Here is a 22,845-nt window from a genome sequence, read left to right as displayed (position 1 = left end):
TGCTTTATTTACAAAATAATCACAGTTTTACGAAATAATAGACTCATATTAAGGTCCGTCTACACAGACGTTAACACAAAGTTTTATTTTTCTTTTGATGCTTTTTGATGAGGAGTAGAGTTGAGGGGTCTTTGAGGGCTTCATCGAGGTGCTCTCGGTTGCAAGACTGGGTCATTCTGAGAAGCACAGCAGGGTCAGAGATCATGATGTTCTCCTCCTCAGTGAATCTCTCCATCAACAGCCTCTCCATTGCCTCACACACTGTTTTGAGGCAAAAGAGGGACTTTGCGTAGGCCTTTCCACTGAGAACACCTTTGAGAGATCCACTTGTTACTAGTTGTGCCTCAAAGAGAATCTCTGCATATCCAGAACCACGCATCTTGTGTCCAGTGAGCATCCCAATGTAGTTCATGGATGTGTGGAAGGGTCCAATCGTTACTACATGACTAGCAAATTCATTTGGCCAGCGCCAGATGATGGGAAGGGCTTTCATGCAGACACCCAGATCAAATGTATTCAGGACCCATCTCTGACCCACCTCAGCAGTTGCTGCCTCGGAACGCTTCAGTAGCTCACGAACAACTGCGTTGTCTGTGATCGGTTGGTGGATAGGCGTGCAGTAGTCGACTGTTGATTTGCTGGGTGGGGGAGAACCAGTTGCAGAGGTGAAACCCCCTAGCCCAGGCACAGGCTGCAGGCCACAGCTTCCGATGTATCTGATGAAGAGCCAGATGTAGTACTCTTGCATCGTAGTGGCATAGACTGTGTCATTCTCTGCTGGCGGTGTGAATGATGAGCCTTCAGGGAACTTCGGGCCAACGCGAGTAAAGTGCAAGGGTGGGAGAGTTTTTGGTGTGTCGACCTTCAGGCTACGCTGTTGTGACCTATTGATGGTAGGTAGCATTCGGTCCTTGCTGCTCTCGAACCCGGGCTTGACCTCCTGCACCATGATTCCTCCAGCACTGTTTACAATGTTGCTGCCGTGCACACTGGTAGTGGTTTTATTCAAGTTGTCCCACTCACAGTGGAATACAAGGTTGCCCTCTCCTGTCACAATTTGTGGTGTACGATAAGTTGAGACTTCATCCAGGACCTTGGCGAGAGCAGTTTCCAACTCCAAGGCGAAATCGTAGCTCTCAGAGTGTCCAAGCCTGTGTAGTATTGTGGTGAGCTGTTTGCTTCGGAACAGGTGCCTTACAGTCACACAGAGGAGAATGTGCTTTGGTAACTTCCATTTTCCATCTGACACTGCACGGCACAGATCTTGTCCAATGGAGAAGACCAGACGCTTCACCTTTTCTGTCTCGATGCCCTCCTTGCCAGTCATTAGCACGCTGAGAAAGCGGACAAGGTCTGGAGGTAGGATGTCTTCAGGATTGAGCTCCATGTCTTCAGCTGTTGGTGGCCATGGTTGGTCTTTACACTCTCTGAAAGCCTGTAGAATACCCTGGCGAAGTTGGAGGGCAACATTTTGGTTCTTGTTTGTGCTTCCGAGTGTGAATGCTCGTGCGAGAGCATTGGAAACTGTTATGTTTGAGCTGTGCACAAGCCAGAAAGAAATGACATCACATTTGTCATGATCAACCTTCGTGAAGTGGATATGCTCCTTGATTGGGTCATTCTGTAGGCGTTTCAGTAGTTTCTCTGACCGATAATTTGAGTTCTCATATCCATTCAGTTTCAGTTCCTCGACATAGAGCAAGCGCAAGGAAGAAAGCTGTAGAACTTTATTCTGCTGGATGACCTGGGTTTGAATGTGTTCCAGTACTGAGTTGAATGCCTTTTCATGGGCGGCTGACATGCAAGCCTGCTCCTTTGGTGCTTCGGCTCTGTGAATCGCACGCTCATAGTTGTAGAATGCTGTGCGGAAAGCTTTAAAACATGACGGATGGTGTTTGGCCTCACATGCAAAGAGGTCTTTGTTTTTCACCTTTCGATGGAGTCGATAGAGACCCATTTTCTCAGCCCGTGTTTCGATTTGCTCCCATGCATTTTCTTTGTTTTTAAAGGATGGGAAGGTTGTAGGCCTCTCAGTATTGCGATGAGCATCTTTGGTCTCAACTTTCTCACAAAATATACACTCTGGCGGGAAGATGGGTTCAGCAGAACCTCCTGGTTTACGAGGAGAGTGATGCCATGATGAGGTTGATGGCCCTGGTTCTGTATCATCTCCCAGACGATGAAAGTGGCGGACAAAGTGCTTATAACACTTGCTGTGATATCCTACTCTTTCTAGGTCATCAGGAAGAGTTGCCGGGATCTGATCACATACTGATTGCATACGACATGGGGAGTCATGCGGTTGGTTGAGACGTCTATCCCGGATCTTTTGAAGCAGTTGCAGTTTTTCTGAAGCAGATCCTTTAATTTTACGGAGGGGCGTGAAATCCCCATGATCAGACATGGATGGTACATGAAGGATGCATGTAGGAGGAGAGCTTTGGGCTGCAGGTTCTACACTCCGTTTTCTTTTGGGCATGCTTGCTGTCGATGTCTACCATCACTGTTAAATGACAAATAAGAAATCACGAATGATGTTAAAAGTGCCTGTGAAAGGAGGCTCTGAGTTTTCAGTGAGGTAACAGAGGTTCTGAGTCATGTTCTACACTAGGGTACTTTTTAGCTGACTAAACCATGTTTAGTGGCATCAAAAGTGCTAATAGCTAAAACATCTAAATTCTTCCACACTAACGTTAGCTATCTAGGCCAATGAAACATTGTGCTAAGTTACTGTAGCTAGCTCAGCTGTCGTGCCTCTTTCTGGTTCAATTCATATACAGAAGTCAACAGATATGTCTCATGTTTGGCATTAACAAAAGTTTAAGTTACACCGACATTAGGAACATACTGTACATAGATGAGGCTAGCTTTAACGTTAGCTAACATGGTGCTAGCTGGCTCAGCTGTTATTCTGCCTGTTTATGATTTCATGCAGAAACTGAAGTCAAGAGTGTGAGTAACATTATAGTTAGCATCTTACCTGGCTAGATTGGAGGATGAATACCAAGAACAACACACAGATGGAATGGAAGACTGAACTTTCAACTGAGGTATTCAATAACATCAACGTTACCAATTGATACGAGCGCGCGACATTACCAATTGATACGAGCGCGCGAGCGCGCATGTTACATGGATGGAAATGTAAAATGGCAGCTATAGCAGCACTAATTTGGATCTCTAGTCTGTCATTTCTGCACTGTGATTGGATAACATAAAAAAATATGTTTGGGAGTTAACAGCAGGAGTTGGTAGATTTTACGTGGGCTGGGTGAGAAACCTTTAAATAAGCAAGTGAAAATCTCTCGCAATACAAAGTCAATGGTGGGAAGAAAAGTTGAGTGGTACCAATGTTACTGCCAATGTCCCGCCCCTATGCAAGACTCAGGAGCATCTTGTTGACATTTAACCTTGAAAATACCTGGGTTTAGACCCCTTACGTACCATGTTAAGTTATCTGCAGTATTAACGTATCCTTATCATTTGTAAAACTGATTATTTTGTAATTACAGCATTAATATGCATACTAGTATACCATAGACACATGTAATCATGTTATGAATAGTTCTATCATGATCTATGCCCTTCAAAACATGGGTCTAGACACCTTCATTTTTCAATTATCTGCAATATTGGCTGAGATATGTCAAAAATCGTTTTTTTGATAATGGCAGCAGTAATTTGCATAAAAATGGTATGTGGGACATTTTTTCAGCTTGGGGCCATAGCTAGTCATTTTCTACACATTTTTTCCAATCTAGAAACACTGATTAGAAGTATATCTCCGGGGGGTGCAGGGGGACCTAGTCTTCCTACTAGACTACTTGTATTTGATCCGGTCCATGGCAAAGAATAACTTGCTCAGTTCTTCTCCAGCTTGGAGGTGAAGCACCAGGTCAGCACTCCGTGATGCTGCCACGAATAACAGGATTGTCTCCACCCAATGTAGATAGTTCATCATTGACTTGAACATTGCATTCTTGGATCTCCGTGCTTCCCACTCCTCGAGTGCCGTCACCACCCCCATCAGATGTCAAGACTTGAAGGAGTTTGGTGTTTGCTTGTTTTACAGATTCAGCTTTCGTGCACTTGTTCGTCTCAGCACAGGCAGCTTCTACTCCCTCTGTTGCCTCGAAACACACATCCTTTACTTGTGGTTTGTCCTTAAAGAACTCCTCCAGGACCATTTCATAAAGTGCTACATATGAATATATATGGGCACGGAGAGACCGCTTGTAGTGTGTACATTTCAGGATTTGCCGCGTCGTGGCTGGACCATAGACATCAGCTTCTACCCAAGCATCATCAATGCCCGAGTTCTCCATGGAGGCTCCGAGGGCTCGGAGAGCCGCCATGACAACATGCAGCTCACCCAGTCTGGGGACGACTGTGCGTTTCAAGTCAGGTCTACCGATATATACAACCACCACCACAGACATATTGATGTATAATAGGCTACAAATACACTACCACCATCACCACAATATCAGGTATATTGCTCAGTATATAAATAATACAAAAACACACGCTGTAAACTAATTATTTTCCTCAGCTGTACACTGGGGATCAAACTTATTACTTTAGTAGCTTGTCCACCCGTAAACAGATTTTAAGTTCTCATGAACATTAGGAGTATCTGTGTGTTATATGGCAGTATGCCACAAGGGCCCACAAAGGGCAAAACACTCGCAGTAGAATAGTATTTCTCATTACAGTCAACACAGTCAGGTTCAGCATGTCCAGATTTTAGATTTCGTTGGACTGTTTTTGGGATTTAGAAAAATCAAAGCTCCGTCTTATTTAGAAGAGATCCTGAGAAACATCAATTTTACGGCGGCCAGTTTGAAAAATCCAAGATGGCCGCCACATAGGAGCTCTATGGTCATGTCTAGCTTATCGAACTTGTTACCATTGGATTCGGGGCCCTTGAAAATGTATGTTTAGCCGTTAGAATCAAAGCTCTATGTTATTTAGAAGCTGAGATATTGAGAAAAATTAGTTCTACGGCGGCAATTTTGAAAATCCAAGATGGCCGCCATACAGGAGTCTGTGCAAATAGCAACATTGGTTTTCTGACTGACTATACAATATAGTTTCCAAATATATATAGTTTTCCCCAAAAAATCCAACGAAACTTTAAATCTGGACATACTAGCCTCTTGGCCTCTTGTCATGGGTGATTTCTCCCGGGCATATCTTTAAGTGTGGCATGCAATATTGTCCCCAACACTCTTACAGCCCAATTATGACCCTTATTTGATGCATAACCCCATTCTTAACAGTTGCTAGCATTGTTTAATATGCACCTGAGGGAAATCTGGAGAAAATTGGACGGATGCATGTATACTGTCGTGTCGCCGGCGATTAAGATAAAAGGTGACGGATGGCCGAAACAGTTATTTTTACTCCTGAGGCGGCACCCAAATATATGGCAGGTATCATGCACGAGATGGGAGGCTGCGAGTCATTTATCTGAACGAAAAGAAACACTGATTTATTCCCGACCCACGTACAAAGAAACATGCCAAATGAAAATACAGCTCCAATGAATTTAACTAAAATAAAGCAAGGGGAGAAAATGTCGAAATAAAAACTGAAGGTAAATTAATTTCCGAATCTGAGACGTCTCCTCAAACTGACAAATACAAACACGGGAATGTAAAATAAAATAAAATGTCCCTTTCGTGCCGGCACTTAGATTTGGCCTTAAGTAGCCCTCTTCGTGGAGAGTGGGGCGATGGCTAAGTTCTCTCGCGCCGGAGCGCACAAGATGGTGCCAGCCATCAAGGACAAAGGCGCCCAGAGCCGTGGAGTGAGCACCGAAGATGGCCTTCTTCGCTTTAATTCTCTTTCCTTGTGACGAACAGCACAGCCTTCAGCCCACTGATGAGTCCCGATAAGCGACGCTCCTTTGCAATTGCCACCCAAAACGTCCTCAAGAGCACACAAAATAGTGAGCTTCTTGGTTGTCCAAGACCAACCAAGTGCACTCCTCTTCTTTACTCCCGTGAGCCAATCACCGAACGTCCCTCCCATTTCGCCTGCCCAGCTACCGGCCAATTGCGTACCTCAGGGCATGCCCTGCAGGCTTTCCTCTCCGCCCCCCCCCCCCCCCCCGATTCCCTGCCTCGCTCATGGGCGGGTTCTGCCCCCACCCGCTCTGCTTGGCTTCTTGCCAGCGTGGTTGTTGTCATTTAATGTACAATTAGAACTATGGACAATTAGAATGTGAGTACATCTATAAAGTATGTACAATTAGAATGTGAGTACCGTATATCTATAAAGTATTGTTGCGGATATGGCATTTGGCCTCAATATCCGCTTGTAAATACTCCCCTATTTCCCCAATACTCCCCAACTATCCCCAATCCCCCATTCCCTAGTCCCATTGTCTGTAAACAACACTCTGTAGAACCGACCTTCCCCTTTTTCCCCCATTAAATGTCGTGCCCAGGTTCACCGCATCTCACGTAGACAACTATAGGACATCTTGCTAGTTATTCTTAGTCTATGTCAGTTAAGGACTCGTTTCCATTAATTCTGACTCTTCGTTGCACCAGAATGTGATTGTATGGCACCAGTAGTGAGTTTAGGACCTCCCCTTACCTCCTCCCATCTTCCCCATGAAACAACAACTACAACAACAACTACAACAACAACTACAACAACAACTACAACAACAACTACAACAACAGAGGGGCGCGGCGCGGCGTGCGGGGAGTGTGCGTCCTCACACCGGCGTGGTTAGCCGCCATTGCCCATGCGCTCCACGGGGTTACCACGAAGGGGCTGGCTGTCAGCTCCTCGTCAGGGGCGGAGCCAGTAACCCCCCCCCCCCCCCGCACCCAATAAGAAGGGCGGACCGATTCCATCTGGGGCGGAGCTAACTAGCCGAGGGCGTGTCACTCCCCGCCGGATATACGCAGCGACTTACCGGACGTGACGAGAGATGCGCCCCGAGCTTGAAGAAGAGCCAGTCACGACCTTCTAGCGCTGAGAGAGACCTCCCGCATCTCTGGACTGGACCGGGTCGATTCTGTCCTTGAGCCAAGAGTGCACCTTGAGCCATCGACTACCCGCTTTCCTTGCCATCAATCCCCGTGTGTCAGTTTTTGTCCTGTTTATCTGTCGTCTGTCGGGGCTATTATAAGACCGTGTTTAAGTGCCTATCTTCCTATGCTGTCCCTCTCATTCCTGTAATCTAACCTTCCGCCATAATATAACCTCCTCCGGAGGTCTTGAGAACTGAACCCTTGGTGTCGTGTCATTTTAATCCCAGCCGTTGTGTCTTTTTCCTTCATTGACCTAGCATAGCGCGACTCGGCCAAGGTTCGAGTATAATCGGGTAAACGTGCAGGCGCGGTCATACCAAACCGCTCAGTAAACCAACATCCACAACCGCGTCTGTAACAATTGGTGTCAGGAGTTTCGGATTCGGACCTGGGACTAAATTTATTAGGCCCAAATTTTGGAACACCAATTGTACCACTAGGGTAACAATTGGTGTTGGGAGGTAGAATTCGATCCGGAGCGCGTTTCCCGCGCTCGAAATTATAACGACGAAATTCGATTGTGTTTTACCAAATATAAAAACCCGAATTTTGAAAGTCGCGCTATGGCGGATCAAGACAGCTGGGGTCCGGTAGGGGAGAGTGAGGCAGGGTCGGTCCAGGACCAAATTGAGGGACGCGAGGAGAGCGAAGCAGCGAGGGTAGCAGACGCACAAAATAGCGTCGTTGCGCCCGACGTTGCGGGGGCGCAAAATGGCGCCTCGCTGGTCACCGCGCCCGCGACCGTGGCAGCGCCCCTGGTGGATTCGAACCTTTTCCTACTGCAAATGGGGGCCCTTATGGAGAGGCTAGAAGCAAAAATGGGGGTAATGGGAAACCAATTGGGGGTAATGGGGAACCAGATGGATGCTCAGGGTGAGCGATTGGAGGGCAAAATAGGGGTAATGGGAAACGAAATGGGGGTAATGAGGGACGAAGCGAGGGGTACCGGTGAGGGGTTAGACAATAATTTTAAGGAGTTAGACAAGAAATTTGGGAAGTTAGACAATAATTTTGAGGAGTTAGACAAGAAATTTGGGAAGTTAGACAATAATTTTGAGGGGTTAGACAACGGGATAAAAGAGGTGAGAAATGGGTTAATGGGGGTAGAAAACAGAATGGCCGCTCAAGAGAATCAAATGGAAGGGATGCAACAGGGGTTAGAGGGGTTAGAAAACAGAATGGAAGGCAAATTGAGGGACATGAGGGACCAAGCGGAAAGGGAAGTTAACCAAATGGGGCAGCAGATAGAGGGGGTCAGAATGGGGGTAGAAACTAAACTGGATGCTCACAGGGAGGAAATGGAGCAGATGAGGGTGGCATCTGAGCAGGAGATGCAAGTGATGGGAGAGGAGATCAGAAGAGGTGTGAGTGAGGAGGTCGGAGGAGTGCGCGAGGAGGTGAGGCACTGTAAGGAGCACATGGAGAAGGAGGTGAGAAAGGGGACTGTAAAATTGCAAAGTGGTATAGAGGAGTTGACGCTGGGAGTAGAACAACTGACAGTGGGACAAAAGGAGTTGGGGGAGCAGGTAAAGAAGAACACAGCGGTAATAGAGGGGTTAAAATCGACGCAGAAGGAGATGAAAAAGGACGTAGGGGTAATTAAAAAAGAGTGTCAGACGGTACATGAGGACTTGACGAGAAAAATGAACAAAGTGGTAGAGGTGATGGAGGTTAAAGAGCGGGAGGTGCGGGAGCACATAGAAAAAAATAAAGTGGAGTTAGAGGAAGAACTTAAAGGGGCGCACGAGGAGATGAAGGAGGTGAAGCAGAAATTAGAAGAAGTGGAAGAGGGGGTGAGCGAAATTAAAAAGCGACGGAGAGAGGATAAGAAAGAGATAAAGGAGGAAGTAAAAGAATTGGTCCAAAGTCTGTGTTCGAATCGTGATGATGTGCTCATTAACCGGATGAGGGATTCGCAGGTGATGGAGGGGAAGCGAAGAGGAAGAGGACCCGGTGTAAGTGGTGACCAATATGGTCGTGCGTATGATGCGCCAGGGGATTTAAGAAGCTTGGGGGTCGAGATGGACCCGGGTGTTCGTGAGAGGCCGTGGGTGAAGTGTGCGACAGGTCTGGTGTGCGAAAAAGGAGGTGTGTGAGAAAGTCCGACTCTGGGGTGTGTGAGGAAAAAGTGCGTGCCAAGGAGTGAGGGTGCTGGCGAGAGTGAGTCGGTCGTAGCGCGTGTGCGAGGGAGCACATGGAAGCGCGGTGTGGTAAGTGTTACAGAGGGTGTGATGGGAGAGTGTGCGCAAGAGTGTGCACGAGAAAGGTGTGTGACGGACAGGTGCATGGGGAAAGAGTGCGCTGTCAAAAGTAAGGAAGAATGCACGCCTGTGGTGAGTGTTACAGAGGGTGTGACGGGAGAGTGTGCGCAAGAGTGTGCGCGAGAGAGGTGTGTAACGGACAGGTGCATGAGGAGAGAGTGCGCTGTCAAGAGTAAGGGTGAGTGCGCTGTCAAGAATGGAGGTGAGAGTAGTGAGAGTGACAAGGAGAGTGAGTTGGTTGTGACAGGTGAGCGAGGATGTACACCTGGGATGGAAGGATGCACACCTGGAATGGTAGAGCGTGTGTGGGAAGGCACATTTGAGTTGGTAGTGAGGCACGTGGTTGGGTGTGCGAATGAGAGCACACCTGTGATTGTCACAGAGGAGGTGACAGAGGAGGGGGCGCGAAGAGGTGTGTTGGTGAGGTGTGCGACCAACGAATGTGTGCCAAAGTGTTCGGTGGTCAGGTGTGTGACCAAGGCTGTGAGTGGAATGGGTGTACCTGGGTGTGTAAGGAACGGTACAAGGAGCATGGAAACGGCTGGATGTGTGAGCAAGGAACGGGCTGCGGGGTGTAAGCGTCCAGGTGAAGCATCGACGTTAGACGGGTTAGAGGTTAGAGCGACTTTTAGCCGAATCGGGCCCTCGGTGCGTGCTGGGCCTCGCTTTGAACGGCCGCGTCCGTGCTCCACTAGGCGGAGCGGGCGGCTGGATAGGAAGGGTCGTCATGGCGACCACTTTTTGTTGAGGCATTCCGGCAGGTCGAGATCGAGCCATGGGATGGCTCCGTGCCGAGATGGTGCGTGGGATCTCGGCCCGGGTAAACCTCCTGCCCTGCACCGAATGCGGGACGTATCCAGCCGCTGGCACCAAACAACCCGCATTCATGGCTTGGCTTTACGAAGCCGGGCTTTGGACAGGAATTGGCGCACCGAGAGGCATTAGTGAGTAGACTGGGTGATGAGGTTAGTGTTTTGGCCCCAAAATTAGAGAAAAACAAAATTTGATGATTGGCAAAGGATTGGCAGTAATGATTGGCAGATGATGGGTAGTGATTGGCAAATTTTTGATTTGTTGAAATTTGATGTGCAAAATTGGTAGTGAGCGATGGGCCCGGTGGGTAAAGCTGGCATCCCTGCCGCCCTTCCCATGTGGGGGCAAAGGAGCAATAGTTTATGGGGTGTATGGCAGTGAAAACTAGCCCGGGTGGGTTAGGATATGGTGTGTAGGGATCTAGCGAAGATGACATTAGGTGACGTTAAGTTTAGTTAGTGACTGGTACCTGTAGTGGGGACGCAGGTAGATTAGTATGGATGATAATGACGTGGGAGCGCAATAGTTTAAAGGGACGACTGGGAAGCGCAAGTTTCAGAGGGGAGTAGTTAGATGAGATGATGCCGTGTGTGTGAGAATTGAACAGGTGTGATTGCACAGGTGTGCAACTGGACAGGTGTGTGGAGTAGTGTGTGAGTAGTGAGTGTGTGGATCAGCGCGAATGCGCTTGGGGAGAGAAGGGTGCAGGTGGCACCAGGTGTGAGAGCACAGGTGTGCAAGTACAGGTGTGTGGAGAGAGTTGGAGTAAGTGGTACGGAGTGGTGTGCATGGTGCGAAGGTGTGGATGGGGGAAGAGTGGACCCCTTTCACGAGTACCCGGGGCGGGTAGTGTAAGTGTTAGGTAGAGGGTATAGGTAAATTGTGGTTGGATATTGGCATTTGTGGTGCGGTTGCAGAATGGTGTTGTGGATGGGTGCATTAGTGTTGTGGAAATGGCTGGGCGTGTAGCCTGTTAGTGTGTGTAGTTGGTTGGGCACTCCACCACTGTGAGGATGTCGGCCAGGTGAGGCCGCAGGTGGGCTCTGGGAGCCGTTAGTGTCAGTGGGGCCCGAGGATCCGGAGGACGGACCCGGGTAGCCCAGTGCCAGAGAGGGCACCGAGTGGGGAGAGCGCCAGAGGGCCTTCCCCAGGTAGTTAGGTTAGGGTAAGGAGCAGGTAAGCTCGGAGGCAACTGCAGTGGTGGAGGTGTGCAGGTGGGTAGACCCGCTGGGAGAGGTACACGCCACAGCCCAGAAATTGTGCGAGGGCACCGGGAGATGAATCGGGGGAGTGAGACCCCAAATTGAAAAGCACCACAGTTGGACAATGGGAATTGGTTTTTAGAACCCATAGTGTAAGAGGGCCAATGGTTTGGCCGGAGAAAGACCCCGGGTAATGTAAAGTTGTTAAAGTCATTTAGGAAATAGTTAGGATTGATGAACCTGTCGCACCATACGCAGCCACTTACCTGTGGTGATGATGATGACTCCACACCTGTGTTTTCTTTGTTTTGGTGCAGGAAATGAGAATTGCTGTTGGATTTGTGAGACGCATCACGACGTGGATGAGACATTGGGGTGATTCCATCTCTCCCTCCCTAGGAGGGACTGATGATGAATTGGTAATGGCAAATTATGATGTTGAGTTGGAGATGGCAAATTTTGATGAAAGTTGAAAATGGCAAATTTGATTGGTTAGGAGGGAGAGAAGACGAATTTGGTTTATGGGAGGAACGGGGAAGACAGTAGGGATGTTTGTTGATTTGTAAAGTAGATGTTTATGGGTAGTGTTGTGTTTTGTGGATACAGTAAGGGGTAAGGGAGGGGCCATGTAGGTTACCTGGTGGGGGGGGGGGGGGGGGGGGGCGTACGGTAGGAACGTACCTGTCTCACCTGGTTCACATGTGCCCCCAGTGTGCATTACCTTGCATTGCGTGCACTTTTGCGCCCTTACCACCTTACTCACTTGTCTGCTTCTTTTGTCTCCCACCTCCGAGGATCTGGCTTTGGGGCAGAGAGAGAGGAGAGAGAGGTGCTGGCTACGCAGTTGTGGGCCTGCACTTTCGCTGCTTGCTGCCTGGATCGATACACCATATGGACCGCAATGTTGGTGGCCACCCACAATGGACCGCAGTTCTTTTGCGGCCAAGCACCACCCGTGGATGGACCTATGGGTCAACGTGGCACCTATGCCATACAGGTGAACCACTTTTAGTTGGCCCCCTGACGGCCACAATAAAGAAATGGACGCGGTTGGCGCCTTTCTTTATTTTTAAAGAAGTAAGAAGGCCAAGTGCACCACACGAAGGCAAGACCAGCGGCAGACCATCGGCCGGCTGTGACACCACACCGTGATTTATAGACACTTTATTGGTGCACCGGATGGTGCTGACTGTGTTATGGGGTGGTGCTTTTGATGCTTGGAAGGGGTGCTCTGCACATTATTAAAGGCCGTAAGGCCACAGAGCACTCGTGGGTTGGTGTATCGATGCTGGCATGCGTGCTCTCTCTATGCATAACATCTGCATGTGTTCCTCCAAAAACAGGTCCTGGATCGTAGTGTAAATAGCAGCGTAGTCTTGTAAATAATGCTCCCTACCGGCTGTATGTTTAGTTTGCGAATTCTTTCCGCAATTCGGTTATCCTGTGGGTGTGTTTCTGTGAGGAGAAGGGTGCAACGTCGCAGGGGGACATATTTACTCATTTGTGAATATCTGTAAAACTGTCGCACTCAGGGTAGAGTTAATAGTAGAGGGAACTACATCTGAGTGCCACACTAAATTAGGTAAAAATTTATCGGGTCGGGACGCCCCGAGGGTAGAGAAGGGTGCAATGTTGCGGATATGGCATTTGGCCTCAATATCCGCTTGTAAATACTCCCCTATTTCCCCAATACTCCCCAACTATCCCCAATCCCCCATTCCCTAGTCCCATTGTCTGTAAACAACACTCTGTAGAACCGACCTTCCCCTTTTTCCCCCATTAAATGTCGTGCCCAGGTTCACCGCATCTCACGTAGACAACTATAGGACATCTTGCTAGTTATTCTTAGTCTATGTCAGTTAAGGACTCGTTTCCATTAATTCTGACTCTTCGTTGCACCAGAATGTGATTGTATGGCACCAGTAGTGAGTTTAGGACCTCCCCTTACCTCCTCCCATCTTCCCCATGAAACAACAACTACAACAACCACAACAACTACTACAACAACAACTACAACAACAACTACAACAACAGAGGGGCGCGGCGCGGCGTGCGGGGAGTGTGCGTCCTCACAACGGCGTGGTTAGCCGCCATTGCCCATGCGCTCCACGGGGTTACCACGAAGGGGCTGGCTGTCAGCTCCTCGTCAGGGGCGGAGCCAGTAACCCCCCCCGCACCCAATAAGAAGGGCGGACCGATTCCATCTGGGGCGGAGCTAACTAGCCGAGGGCGTGTCACTCCCCGCCGGATATACGCAGCGACTTACCGGACGTGACGAGAGATGCGCCCCGAGCTTGAAGAAGAGCCAGTCACGACCTTCTAGCGCTGAGAGAGACCTCCCGCATCTCTGGACTGGACCGGGTCGATTCTGTCCTTGAGCCAAGAGTGCACCTTGAGCCATCGACTACCCGCTTTCCTTGCCATCAATCCCCGTGTGAGTCAGTTTTTGTCCTGTTTATCTGTCGTCTGTCGGGGCTATTATAAGACCGTGTTTAAGTGCCTATCTTCCTATGCTGTCCCTCTCATTCCTGTAATCTAACCTTCCGCCATAATATAACCTCCTCCGGAGGTCTTGAGAACTGAACCCTTGGTGTCGTGTCATTTTAATCCCAGCCGTTGTGTCTTTTTCCTTCATTGACCTAGCATAGCGCGACTCGGCCAAGGTTCGAGTATAATTGGGTAAACGTGCAGGCGCGGTCATACCAAACCGCTCGGTAAACCAACATCCACAACCGCGTCTGTAACAGTATGTACAATTAGAATGCGAGTACATCTATAAAGTATGTACAATTAGAATGTGAGTACAGTCACACCCCGTTTTACGCCATTTCGACATACGTCAAATCCGACTTTACGCCACTCTTCGAGAGTAAATTTCAGTTCAGCCATTATGTGCGACTTTACATCACTCCTACGGACGTGAAAGAAATTAAATTTTTCCTTAAAAATATATTTAAAATAAATAAAATAGTACATAAATTAACAATAAAAGAAGCTAAAAAACAATTTAAAATACAATAAAAAGCACATAAAAAAATATTTAAAATGTACGTACAGTATACGGAGTGTATATATAGTATACTGTACGTATAGTATACTGTACGTATATATAGTATACTTAGTCTTATATAGTATACTGTACGTACGCGTAGCTGCTGGTTCTCATTCAAAACAAAGGCGACGCCATATGCATTTTGTCCTGTGCTGCGGTCGCGTGCTTGCTTTGCCTTTCGCTGGTATTTTTGTGATTATTCCTTTACTGTGTAAAGGTTCCTTTACTGTGTAAAACAACCAACGTAACGTGGCAACGGCGAAGCATGACGATGCCGGCTCGGACGACCGACGACCGTCCGTGGCAGACGTCACTTCATGTCACCGTGCAGAGTGTGCAATGTCCGCGACGAGGTCAGGCCCCATGGCCCATGTGAAACGAACGACCGTGCCATGCCTCGAGCCGGGGTGCCTCGTCGGGCACCTCGCCGGCATCCGGCGTCGACGAACGATCGACGTGTGCATGTGCACATGTACATGGATTTGCAAATGCCTGCCTGTACGTCATCGTTTCTGCATATAGCGCATATTCCAAAAATAAAGAAGCAAGCAACTTCGGCAGCTCGAGGAAAGACGGGGCACGCCTACGACTCGGAGGCGAGCGTCGATCCCCGGGGCGGCCGAGTTCACGGAACCCTGAGCTCGTTCGTTCGTCACAGACGACATGACACGACTACCGGTGAAACTGCTCGGACACGTTGGGTAAAGCACGCCGTGGTGAAGCGGGCTGCGGAGCCACTCGGCACACAAGCCAGCTCACGGTCGACACGTCCGTGCCGGTCACCCCGTTCGAGGAGAAGACCCGACCGATAGAAAACAATGGAGGGACTCCCGACGGGGAGTGGCAAAGATTCAGGGCGAAGCCGCAGCCCGCTCCAGTTATTTACTCCTAAAGTTTTACGGTGTTTGTCTTCATTTTAAGGCATTTTTACGACATTACGCCCGGTTTACGTCAAGGCTTATGGAACCAATTAATGACGTAGGCCGGGGTATTACTGTATATCTATAAAGTATGTACAATTAGAATGCGAGTACATCTATAAAGTATGTACAATTCGAATGTGAGTACATCCATAAAGTATGCACAATTGGAATGCGAGTACATCTATAAAGTATGTAGAATTTGAATGTGAGTACATCTTCCATCATAAGTACATCATAAGACTTCCGTTTTCCGGTCCGGTCGTGAGAGGACGCTGGCGTCGTTTGCTCGCCGCTTCTCTGACTGGACCATTGTCCGTGTCTTGCTTTCCTGGTGGTCGTGGCGGATTTATGGCCATTGAGTCTTCCTCTGCGCGGTCCCGGCTCTGCTCTGCTGCTCCGGGCTTCACCTGCTCGGCTCCATCGCTGTTTCCTCGGGCCCACTCCCGTTGGTTGTGTCGATTGTTTCGCCTCCTCACCCTTGGCCGCGTGCTCGCTTTGCCTTCGCTCCTGCTGGCATGGCTCTGCGGTACTCTGCCGCAAGGCTTCTCCTGCTTAAAACCCGCTCCACCCCATCATGCATCTCTGCAATCAGATCGAATGGACTCCTGCGTCGACCCAGGTACATTCACCGTGGCTCCGGTCGTAAGTTTGTTTATTTACAATCAGGTCACTCCATCCCCATCCTCTGGTCGGCTCAGCGCACTCCCACTCATCGTCCCAACACACCTGGTCACAACAACGCACAAAATCGCACCTCCTGTCTGCGAACCCTGGCCAAATCACCTGGATTCATACCCGCCGTACAAAACAACATCAAGCTCACCCTGTTCAATACCCGGTCCCTCAACAACAAATGCCTCATCCTGAACGACTACATCCTGGAAAATAAACTGGACTTTCTCTGTCTCACTGAGACCTGGCAACAACCACTGGACTACTACACGCTCAACCTCACCACACCCAAAGGATATTCTTACATCAATAAACCACGCTCGGAGGGCCGAGGTGGTGGAATTGCCGTTATTCACCGACAAGACATCAAGACCAACCTCATCTCCATCTCATCTGCTCCATCATTTGAACACCTGGCTTTTAAACTCTCTGGTCACACACAGTCAGTCATGGCTGTTGTCTACCGCCCTCCCAAACCACACCCATCATTCCTGTCTGACTTCTCCTACTTTCTGACCCAGCTATGTTCCCTCTCCCCCTCAATCCTCCTCCTTGGTGATTTCAATATCCACATGGACTCCACTGACTCCACGCTAACCACTGACTTCACTGATTTACTCACCTGCTTTAACCTCACTCAACATGTCAACTTTCCTACCCATAACCGTGGTCACATTTTGGACCTTGTCTGCTCTACTGGACTAATTTTGCACCATCTCTCTGGCTCCGACCTCACTCTCTCTGACCACCTAGCCATCACTCTGACCATCAACATCCCCACCCCAGCACCAAGGCATTATCGCACTATCAACTTCCGTAAGCTAAACGCTTTTTCACCTGCCTCATTCTCATCGACCCTCTCTGAAAAAATGTCCACTTCTCCCTTCGTTGACCTCCACACCCCTTCTGACCTCACTGACTACTACAACCACACTCTCTCTTCCTGCCTTGACCAAATTGCGCCTATAAAAACCAAAACAGTTTCTTTCACCCATTCTGCTCCCTGGTTTACCCCTGAGCTCCGCCTAATGAAAACTCGTGCTCGCCAACTTGAAAGACTCCGCAATAAAACAGGTCTCACAGTTCACTCCCAGGCCTACAAGGACCACATACAACACTATAAAGATGCCCTCTCCCGCGCCCGCTCCGCCTACTACTCTCAAATTATCCACTCTGGCTCCGGAAACCCAAAAGCACTCTTCTCTACAATAAACAAACTCCTCAGCCCCCTGAACACCACCACCCAGTCATTCACAATAGACAACTGCATCTCCTTCCTTTCATTCTTCCAACGCAAAATTGAAAACATCTACAACAGCTTGACCACCGCCGCACCCGCTCCCCCTCAAACCACCTGCCCCCCCTTATCCTGCCATCCCCTGTCTCAATTCTCCCCAGTCTCCCCTACTGACCTCTCTGAACTCCTCATCGGAATGAAAACTGCCACCTGCACTCTTGACCCCATCCCCTCCAGCTTTGTCAAGGCCTCCCTTCCTGCTCTTTCTCCACTTATCATTGCAACAATAAACTCCTCCCTGTCTACAGGCATCGTCCCACCATCCCTCAAAATTGCTGCTGTTACCCCCATTCTGAAAAAACCTGGACTAAACCCTGACACCCTAAATAACTTCAGACCCATCTCCAACCTACCCTTTCTGTCAAAGGTTTTGGAACGCGCTGTAGCCACTCAACTCAAGCATCACCTCTCTGCCAATAACCTGTATGAAACATTCCAATCCGGATTCCGGTCCAACCACAGTACTGAAACTGCTCTCCTCAAAATCACCAACGACCTTCTCCTCTCCTCTGATGCTGGCAACCTCAACATTCTCATCCTCCTCGACCTCAGCGCTGCCTTTGACACCATCGATCACACCATCCTCCTCACCCGACTTGAAACCACCTTTAACATTACCGGCACTGCCCTCTCTTGGATTAAATCATACCTCTCTGACAGACGTCAGTTCATCTCCATCAATAACTGCAAATCCCCCACTGCTCCCCTCCCCCAAGGTGTCCCCCAAGGTTCAGTTCTTGGCCCCCTCCTCTTTATCCTTTACCTGTCCCCCCTCGGTCACTTAATCCGCCGTCATGGTCTCCAATTCCACTGCTTCGCCGATGACATCCAGCTTTTCATCTCCACCAAGTCCATCTCCACCGCCACCCACTCTATCCTGACAAACTGCATCACTGAAATAAAATCCTGGCTTCAAATCAACTTCCTCAAACTTAACTGTGATAAATCTGAAATAATCATCATTGGCCCAAAAACGCTCACCAAGTCCACCCATAACTTTGCCCTCAACATCGACGGTTTCCCAGTGTCCACCTCCCCTCACATCCGGAATCTTGGCATCATCTTTGACCAAACCCTCTCCTTCGACAAATACACTAAACAGATCACAAAGACAGCCTTCTTCCACCTGAAAAACATCGCCCGTCTCCGTCCATCCCTCTCCTCTGTGGCTGCAGAAACCCTCATCCACGCCTTCATCACTTCCCGTCTGGACTACTGCAATAGCCTCCTTTATGGTTCACCCTCAACAATCACCAATAAACTCCAATACATTCAGAACTCCGCTGCCCGTCTACTCACCCATTCCCGGACCCGTGACCACATCACCCCCGTCCTTTACAAGCTTCACTGGCTCCCCATCTCCCAGAGAATCCAGTACAAAATCCTCCTCTTGACCTACAAAGCCCTCCATAACCTGGCCCCATCCTACCTGGCTGACCTCCTCTCCAGACACACTCCCACCCGCAACCTCCGCTCTGCTGGTACCAACCTCCTGACCCCCCCCATCCGGACCAAATTTAGATCCTGGGGGGACAGGGCCTTCTCCATCGCTGCTCCCACCCTCTGGAACTCGCTACCTCACACCATCAGAGACTCCTCCTCACTCACCACATTCAAAACATCACTCAAGACCCACCTGTTCAACACTGCATTCAACATTTAACCCACAGCATCTAACCCCTGACTATCTCCTCTCCTTCTCCCTCCTTTGTGCTTTGAATATTTCCCTATTGATTCTTCTTTTTTTGCAATTGTCTTTATGTTTTGCTATGCGTTATGTTTTGCACTCTGTCAAAGCGTCTTTGGGCTTCCTGAAAAGCGCTATATAAAATAAATGCATTATTATTATTATTATTATCTATAAAGTATGTACAATTAGAATGCGAGTACATATATATAAAGTATGTACAATTATAATGTGAGTACATTTATAAAGTATGTACAATTATAATGCGAGTACATCTATAAAGTATTTCGATTAGAATGTGAGTACGTCTATAAAGTATGTACAATTATAATGCGAGTAGCTACATCTATAAAGTATTTCGATCAGAATGTGAGTACATCTCACATTAGGGGGAGGTGGCTTTGACAGGCCCCTCCATTTCGGGGGAGGGGGAATGAGAAGGAGAAATTTTTTTTACCCGTGCAGAGTGCTTTAACCTCAGTGTTGCCCAGGTAAAAAAGGAAATTGTAATACCCTCTAACCTCAGTGTTGCCCAGGTTAAAAAGAAAATTGTAATACCCTCTGCCACCCTCACCAGGTGGCGCTACACGGTACACATTTACATAGACAATTGACACCCCTCTCCCAGTCCCCCACACCCCTGCATGAGGCCGCTCCCACATAGCCTATGTTACCCCCCAGCCAAAGTTGTATTTGTATTTGTACCCCAGGTAAAGTATATAAGTGTTTATAGCTGGAGTACCCGGCGTTGCTCAAGCGAAAAAAAAACATTAACATATTTGAAATGAGAACAAATATAATGGAAAAGCAATTACATCCAAATCAGAATCCACCAGAAATGTCAAATCATCATTTCACCTTTTCGTTGAATATATGCTGCTGAATGTGCTGTTCATCACTTTTCTGAGTTAAGTGCGATGCCGATGAGAAAGAAGCCTTACTACCAACTTCGTACACTTCCGGAATTGTTTGATTTATTTGTGTTCAAATGTCTGGTGATTGTTTTGTATTCATTTATGCGAATGTGTACTTGCATATAACCGCCATTAATTTTAAAAAAAGGCTTAGGCACGATTGAACAATTTTTTTTTTATCCAAAAAAAACGAACTTTATTTTTTCAGTAATTTTTTTTCTTGCCTAAAACACTCCCAGACACTCACTGATGAACCTCTGAAAGTTTGACGAAGATCCATTCAGCCATCTCTGAGAAAAATTGCGACACAGACAGACCAGCAACTCTTAGTCTTATATAGTAGATGTACAATTAGAATGTGAGCGCACGCACGCACACACACACACACACACACACACACACACACACACACACACACACACACACACACACAGTCATTTTGAACGTCACATATTGCTTACAAGTTAATAAAGTTCTTACTTTCGGTAAACAACTATTTTGAGGTGCGAAATTAAGATGGGGGTGTTTACGTGTGTGTACAAATTTATTCATTTAATCAGTATTTCCACCCACGTGATACATTTCCACATTACAGTACATCAATTGCAGGTGCGAAGGACCAGACTTTCTTCTTTCGATTTGTTGTCCTTGTACGCGAGATGTATTTTTTCCCCCCCCCAAGCCAGAACACACAACTTGAACGTGTCTGAAAGTGCATGGAGTTTCAAGCACTGACGAAAAAGAAGAAATGCAGAAACGGTCCTCAGACTCTGAGGGGAGCACTGGAAAGATGGAGCCTGTTTAACGTTCCCATCCCAACCCACGTCTTTACACGGTTCAAATCTTACATACTGTCCGCAGAAGGGCACACCTGTCTGTCTCTCAACATTATAAAAATAAAAAGATACACTTATACTTGTCTCTTAATGTCCTTCTGAAAGTACAGCAACGCCTCCTCATAAATAAATGTCCTTGTCCTAAAAGTACACCTGACGATGCCCTTGTCGCGAAAGCAGAGAAGTGTCTCGTTTCCTATTGTCATTGTGCGACGATGTACAAATTCCACCTTAAGCCTGAGTAACTGTAAGAGGAAAACAAATAACAATAAATAAAAACACGATCGATGACGTTCGAGGTCTTTTTGAGTGAAGCCTCTTAGTCTTACTCTTAGTCAGGCTTTGTGTGGCCTACCAACGCACGTCTTACTTCACAAGGCCTAGGCTTTCTTTACGTCAGTACATCGCAGGCTCACCGTGCCGGCTGCCATTCAGCTGCTTGTCCACCTCACCGGAATTATCCATGGTTCCGAACGGGGCCACACTTGCACGAGGAGAACCGCAGCAAAAGGAATCCCGAATACCCGGGTTACAACGCTTCACAACCCTTCAGAGAAAATGGCCGACAATGTCACTTGGAGTCTTGGAGACTGGAGTGAAACCCACCGGGATGACGCCACTACGCTGATCACACGCGCATCGCCATGACGCAATCGCGTTTCGTATTTCGAGTTCCCCGTAAAGAGGAAACTTCACGACGTGAGATGTCGCAAGGTAATAAAGGCACATATATGCAGTCAATTTAACTTCCGCACACAAACAGACACTTTGCTAATCAGATATGGAATGATAACTAAATAAATAAAAGTACATTACACGATTACAGTATCTGGAAAAACCGCACAAACAACAACAGCGATGACGACAACGATAACAAATAACCCGATGGGATGGTTATCTTACCTTGTCTTTTACCTGTCCCTTTTAACCACTAACCAATTACTCCACACGGAGGGGGGACGTTGCTTATTTGTGTTTTACAGCGGTGCGTGTTATAACAAAGTATAGTAAACACTATTAGTAAAATATGGTAAACACTATTGGTAAACTATGGTAAACACTGTTGGTAAACTATGGTAAACAGTATGCGTAAACTATAGTAAACACTAATATGACCCTACTGCAAAGCCGCAATGAGCCGGCGAAGCCAAAGCCTCTATTGAACTTTTTCGCAATTATTTATGGATATTTCCGCATCCGCAAGATGGCGGCCTCCATGGAGCGATTTGGTGCGTCAAAGCTTCGAAATTCTCAAAGGATCCAGCAAAATCTGGCTTTTCAACATAATAAGCGTGCACTCACAACACCGGCTTCGCCGGCTATTAAAGTAGCTATTATAATATAGATGGTAAGCGTTCTTAGTAAACTATGGTAAACAGTATGCGTAAACGATAGTAAACACTATTAAAGTATGATAAGCATTCTTAGTAAACTGCGGTAAACAATATTAGTAAACTATAGTAAACACTGTTAGTAAACTACAGTAAACACTGTTACTAAACGATGGTAAACGCTATTAGTAAGCTGCAGTAAACACGATTAGTAAAGTATGGTAAATGTTATTAGTAAACAATGCTAAACAATATTAGTAAACTGTAGAAACAATATTAGTGAACTACAGTAAAACACTATTGATAAACTATGGTAAATGCTATTAGTGAGCTATAGTAAACACTATTAGTAAACTATGGTAAACACTATTAGTAAAGTCTAGTAAGCACTATTAATAAACTATGTAAATGCTGTTAGTAAAGTAGAGTAAACATTATTAGTAAACTGTGGTAAACGCCGTTAGTAAACTCTAGCAAACACTATGAATTTACTATGGTAAGCGTTACTAGTAAACTATAGTAACCATTTCGTAAACTATGATAAATACAAGTAGTAAACTATGGTACCCATTAGTAGACTATGGTAAACATTATTAGTACACCACAGTAAACAGTATTAGTAAACTATGGCAAGCATTATTAATAAACGATGGTAAACACTATTCGTAAACAATAGTAAGTACAATTAGTAAACTATGGCAGACATTATTAGTAAACTATGGCAAACGTTATTAATAAACGATGGTAAACACAATTGGTGAACGATAGTAAACACTATTAGTAAACTATGGTAAACGCTTAGTAA

General features: G+C 47.2%; 1 protein-coding gene across 8 annotated transcripts in view; it reads right to left on the bottom strand.

The window, feature by feature from the left end:
• LOC144892410 (splicing factor U2AF 65 kDa subunit-like) overlaps positions 1 to 21,371 on the bottom strand; it is a 51,236-nt gene extending 29,865 nt beyond the window's left edge. For 4 of the 8 annotated variants that reach the window (XM_078778979.1, XM_078778984.1, XM_078778982.1 and 1 more), the window contains exon 1: positions 21,126 to 21,306. In XM_078778979.1, the coding sequence (XP_078635105.1) occupies positions 21,126 to 21,174 (49 nt within the window). In that variant the 5' untranslated portion in view covers positions 21,175 to 21,306. Of the gene's footprint in view, positions 1 to 21,125 lie in introns of all 8 variants that reach the window. The other 4 variants (XM_078778981.1, XM_078778986.1, XM_078778985.1 and 1 more) reach the window with 4 other exon arrangements.
• Between the last annotated feature and the right edge of the window lie 1,474 nt (positions 21,372 to 22,845).

Source organism: Myxine glutinosa, chromosome 5, assembly GCF_964187855.1.
Source record: "Myxine glutinosa chromosome 5, kmMyxGlut1.1, whole genome shotgun sequence".
Lineage (NCBI taxonomy): Eukaryota > Metazoa > Chordata > Myxini > Myxiniformes > Myxinidae > Myxine > Myxine glutinosa.
This window is presented reverse-complemented; position numbering and strand designations above follow the sequence as displayed.